Consider the following 6,000-nt stretch of genomic DNA (forward strand, 5'->3'; position numbering starts at 1 on the left):
AGGCTTGAGGTAAGATTGCCCTTTATGTAGATAGATGCACTTTCACCTTTCAAACTTTCATGTTCAGTAAGTGAACAGAGTGTATGAGAGTTGTCCTAGTCATGCACTGCTGGAATGCTTTCTGTGGCTTTAAACCATGTTTTGGTAACTGCATAAACATCATCATTTTCTAGGGTGAGGAGAGCTTCTAGGGAGTGAAGTTTCTAGTTGAGAGTCATAACACTGAGCAGTAACACCTAATCTTTAATTGTAACATTTGTGTGTATTCAGCCATTGTATAGGATGTCATAAATATGCAGATTGACTCTGTTCATGTTCATTTTAAAGTGTAGTTATACATAGCCTGGTATGAGAAAAGTGTTTGTTTCAGTTAGGCACTGGACACATAGGACTGGAATACAGCACATAAGCTATAACCTATTAGCTACCAGTAGGAGTAGATATGCAGAAGAGGTATGAAATATGAGACTTATCCTGTTGTAGCTTGGATGAACAGCTTATGACATACATTTATGACCCCAGCTCGAGTTAATTAACAATGATCTCTGTATTAAAACAATAAATACTGCATGTCATGTAAACTGGATTCAGATCTGACAAAGCTCATTTAAGGGTGAAAGCGCTTATCTATATGTTTTTCAATAAACAAGTTTTTGATTTCTAAACAAGTTATAATTGTTCAGTTACTCTAAAGTGTCAACTGAGCTTGTCTGCAGTGCATGATTCTTTTTTTCTGAGTTTTTTAGGATTTTCAGCCAACAGCTTTGTTGGTCACAAGTGTTAGTTTTCGCTGTAGTCTATATATATTGTTAATTCTTGATTTCCTGTTCATTCATATATATTTCTTTCACTCATAATGAAAACATGTATTACAAACCATTCTGATATATCTGACATCATGTTTTATGTCAGTAACAAAACTGCTACATATTAGCATTTTGGGTCAAGGAAAAATAGGAAGAAGGTAGAATAGACAGAGGTAGACTGATTGCTAATAATCATAGAGAAATGTGCAGCAAACAACACAGAGACAGCCGTGATTGACAATGTATAATATATGTTTTCTTAACTTACCCACACAGAAGTCACAAACTGCAAGATTAAGAAGGAACAGATTGCTTGAGGTTCTGAGATTCTTGTCCACTGCAAAAACTAAGATGATTAGTGCATTGCCTGCCACTGTAACCAACACCACCAGGGTCATGAGGAAAGACAGGATTAGCAGACTGATGCTTGTAAACTTGGGTGTCCCATTTTCAGAAGTTTCCAATGGGCATTCTTTGTCGTCGGCCAATACTGAGCAGTTCTGAATTAGTTCAAGCATGTTGAAAGAGCTGCAGCTAAAACAGAGTGTCAGGTGAAGAGAACTATCTAATCCCTTAAATAAATATATAAATAAATAAAATAACACACAACTGGTCTGTGATTTCAGCAAACTGCGTGCCTCGGTAATGAAAAGATAAAAAAGGATGAAAAAAACAGAACTGCATTTAAATTCAGTCAGTTTGACAATAACTAAAATGATAAATATTTTCATCCCTTTTTATCTGACTTATGTGTCCATGTAAAATTTTTTGATTCATATGGATCTCTTGTTGCACCTCATTGATGATATTTTAACTATCTTACCATAAGGACATTGATTCTGAACATTTGTATGGCACTTAATAGCTCTGAGAATCTATTCTTGTTCAACAAGAAATAATCAAACCATTAATCTATACCTGGTGGTATAGCAAAGACAGCAAAAGTAATAATGTTTACCCTCTCATTCTGTGTTTGATTCCTTTTGTTTCCATTTGAATACCACATGCTCCTGAGAATGTCAGATAACCAAAGAGGGCTTTTTGACATCCTCTGCAAAAATAAGGCATTTAACTGTGAATATCTTGTTATCAAATGAATAACAAGTGTAAGCCAGGTTGTCAGCACCACTAAATTTACCTTTTCTAATTTTTGAAGAACACTTTAGAAAAATCATTTTCACATACAAGTGTTTGTGTGTGCTTGTGTGTGTTTGTGTGTGTTTGTTTGTGTGTGTGTGTGTGTGTCTGTGTGCATATCTCTGTCTATTTATTTATATGTGCGTGTGTGTGTGTGTGTGTGTGTGTGTGTGTGTGTGTGTGTGTGTGTGTGTGTGTGTGTGCATCTGTCTGTCTATGTATATATGTATATTTATCTGTTTATCTATATGTGCGTGTGTGCACATATGTGAGTAAAGTGGGTGGTTAATCTTAAAACCTTCTTGAAATCTCTTATTCGTTTAGTCACACTCACATACCCACACCTAGTGTCAAGCTGTGTGCTTGTCATCTGTTCACATTCTGGTAATTCTGTACCATTTCTCCATATTGAAGGTAGTTCCCTCTTCTGAGTTGTCACTGGCACAGTAATTCTACTGTGACTGTTGTAATTCAAGAGCACAGCTGTGATAGAATGCCTTAGCACGTGTTGTACCTCCCTTAAATAAGTATATACTGTAAACAACATTTTTTATGTTAAAACCTGTATATTGGTTAGTAAAGCTGGAAAGTAAATATCTGCAATATATCTTTCTCACATTGATATCAAAATCTATACTGGTAGTTTAAAAGGCCAATATTTGCTACAAAAACTGTTGAAGGCATACCACCACATCCATAAGCATCATTAAAAACTTTAACAGTAAATGGATGTAACCAGTACTACCCTGCATGGAAGATATATTTGTATTTACTGGTTACATCAATCTTCTTTATCAAAACCAATGCTCTACCTTGTTTAGTATTGGTGTAATCTTACTATTACACAAAAGTGCATAATAGAAATTCACAGGTTCTGGAAGGATTTTGTATTCACTTTGGAGTATATATATCACCCGTCTAGCACTGTTGGGAGTATAGTTAATCTTTCATGCAGATCATTAAGATAATAATAGCTGCCAATCCCATGTGCTTCCATAAATGAGGTGATCTAAGTGGCTGAAACTCAACAAATAATTAACCTCTGCAGGAAAAAAATATAGCAATATACAGGAACGAAGTTGCCCTTCTCACTCCATAGATACAAATAAGAAAAGTAAATTGTTTATTTACTGTGTTATACTATGGTCAGTTGTTTACGATGTGCTTGTGTATACATATTTTACATGAAATAGTAAGCCCATTTGTAGTCTCCAAAATTACATTTCATTCACAATATATACTCCACATATCTCTGTTGGCTATTATAAGTGCTACATGCTCAACTAATAGTCTTATGTAAATCTTCTCAACGCTTCTTCATTTATTTATTGTCTTTTATATGGTGTAGAACCCAAAGATGAAAACTGATTCTTTCACATGATACAGGGAATTGCAGAATTATGTGATGTGTTCTATTATACATCAGTTATAAAGCCATGTGCTGCAGAATAAAACAGCAGTTAATGGCTTCTCTTTAGAAACAGTGCGGACCAAGTCCTAAATCCTCATGACAGCTGGATAAATTAACCAGATGTTACCTTCTATTGCCTACTCAAGCATGCACTTTTGCTTGTTATTTGTCAGCTTCCCTTTCCTATTAGCTTAGAGCACCATCTTTGTAAAGCAGTGGTACCTAGGTTAATTTGAGTATATGAAATGTTTACTGTCGGAATACATATTCAGGTGTCATGATACTATAATCCATCATCTAAAATGGCATTTCAAATGAAAGTATATTTTTGAAATATATATTTTTTAAAGGAATTTCACAGATCATGTCTCCAGATAAAGGATAACATCTTTGTACTCCAAACTTTATTATATCAACTGCAAAATCCCATATGCAAAGAAAGAATAATTTATCTGATACTTCAGATTTGATTTGGAGCAGCTTGGTGCTATGAATTTGACTTTGTCATACCTGACTGCATCTGAGTGTATGTATACCATAGCATTCAAATCAAATCATATTTGCTTTACCCTTGTCACAGCACCGTAAGTGATGCAAATATACCAACATTTCTGGTACATACTTGCCCATTAACCTATTCTACCTTCTTCCTATTTTTCCTTGACCCAAAATGCCCTTTACTGAAGTATCACTTGTGACATTGGCAAACTTGCACTTACATAAAAGTAATCAAACCATATTAACAAGTTCACTTTTACAAACATTATAGGATATATAACAAATGATGTGCTATATAATCTAAGCAACATTACATGACTTATTCAATTCCTGTTCTCTTAAACCTTATTCCACCTCCAAAATATTTTCTGCAGGTATTGCTCTCACAATTCCCATTTTTTCTAAGTAATTTACTCTTACCCTTTTCTAAAGATCACACTTCCTATTCTTTTATCTCTGTTATAATATTCATTATTTCACGTATAGTTGGTTTAGATTTTGATTGCCTTTTTCTAATTATTGCTTTATTTGCAGAGTATTTTATATGCCCTTCCTGAGCTAAGAAATTTTATAGGTGCTAAACCAACTTTTGCCCATAGAAATTCTTTTAATCATAAAAATAGTCTGTGCTATAAGGATTTTACTTTTAAAGGAAATCAAATACCATTTAAAAAGTTTGGTACACTACTCCGTTATAATTGCTCTTGCTGTGACCTTATTTGTAAAGATAGTGCTTTTGTCCATCCAGTGACAGGCAAAGAATATTTTTTAAATGCTCTGCCACTTTTAATAGTTCTTATATTATTTTTTTAGCTACCTGCATGGCATTTACTGCTTTCTATATAGGCAAGTCAGTAAGAAAGCTTAAAGAAAGAATAATTGTGCACAAATCTAAAATTCTTAGAGGTATTTTAAGTAATGCATTAGCTAAACATATATCTGATAATGGTGTTGACCACAGCTTTAAATTTAAGGAAATTGAGAATGTCCCTAGGGACCCTAGAGGTGGGGATATGAATAATAAGCTTGAACTAAGGGAATCTGACTAGATTGTATGAACGCAAGCTGATTATTTACCTGGAATTAACAGAATGGTTAGCATTAAGCCTGTGCTTAGACAGAAACAATTATTTTATAAATGATTTGTATATGTTTTAATATGTATATTTAAGACAGTTTGAATCCATTAATTCATCTGTTGAATGACTTGATAGTGATGTTACTAATTAATCTCCTGTTTGGATTGGTTAGGCTGTGTGTTGTGATTAATGTGAACTACTATTTAAATGTGTTTTTTTCTGATGAATTTTAAACACTGATGAAGGATTTTTTTTATCCAAATGCTTTGTTGTTACTACATTATATTTAATAAGTACAGATTGACCCTAAATACAGATTGACCTAGCTTTGTAAAGTCTGCCTTTTTTTGCTGCTATTTTTTGGAAGCCACCAAAATTAAACTTACCAAAGCCCTACTGTGTCTAGACAGTTCAGATTCTGTATCCCAGCTTAAAAAAAATAATTTCCTTAGTTACACTGATCTGCTTTCCCAGTATTCCCAGCAGAGTATTCTGCAGGGAATTTTTAAAATCTGCCAGCTCATTACACTCTCAAAACATATGTTCACAGTTACCTCCTTGTTCCCCGTAACACCTCCAACATTTTCCATATACCTGAGTAAAAATTCTTTGGCATCTGCCTTTGGTATAAAGGTATCTATGCAAACATTTCCAGGCAAAATCCTAAATCTTCTAGACTTTGCTGTATATTCAGGAGCCATATATATATATATATATATATATATATATATATATATATATACCCTCCCATTGTTTCTTTATGAATTGCATATCTAATCTTTCTTTCCAATACTTTCTGACCTCTTCTGATTCATTCCTATAGTTCTAGTTCAATATTTTTATGCCCTACTAAGTATCCCTTTTTAAAAGCAGCTTCTGTTCTGGATTCAATTAAAAACTCAGCCAGGGCTTTCACTTTGGATTCCCCTGTCTCTTTCTCTTTGTCCATTTTCCGATATTAATCCCTGATAGCGAAGGCAATCACTAGCCTGCAATCCAAATGTTTTATTGGCCTCTTCCCATTCTATTACTTTTCCTTCTCTAATTATCTGTTCCCAACACTTGGTTC

The 6,000-nt window shown here is 34.0% G+C and overlaps 1 protein-coding gene across 1 annotated transcript in view; it reads right to left on the minus strand.

The window, feature by feature from the left end:
* The window catches only part of LOC122796987 (histamine H3 receptor-like), a 260,309-nt gene extending 258,985 nt beyond the window's left edge, over positions 1 to 1,324 (minus strand). The window contains exon 1 of the mRNA XM_044065758.1: positions 1,075 to 1,324. Within this exon, the coding sequence (XP_043921693.1) occupies positions 1,075 to 1,324 (250 nt within the window). The remainder of the gene's footprint in view (positions 1 to 1,074) is intronic.
* Between the last annotated feature and the right edge of the window lie 4,676 nt (positions 1,325 to 6,000).

This window comes from Protopterus annectens, chromosome 3.part0 (assembly GCF_019279795.1).
Source record: "Protopterus annectens isolate FY-2018-M chromosome 3.part0, PAN1.0, whole genome shotgun sequence".
In the NCBI taxonomy this organism is placed as follows: domain Eukaryota; kingdom Metazoa; phylum Chordata; order Ceratodontiformes; family Protopteridae; genus Protopterus; species Protopterus annectens.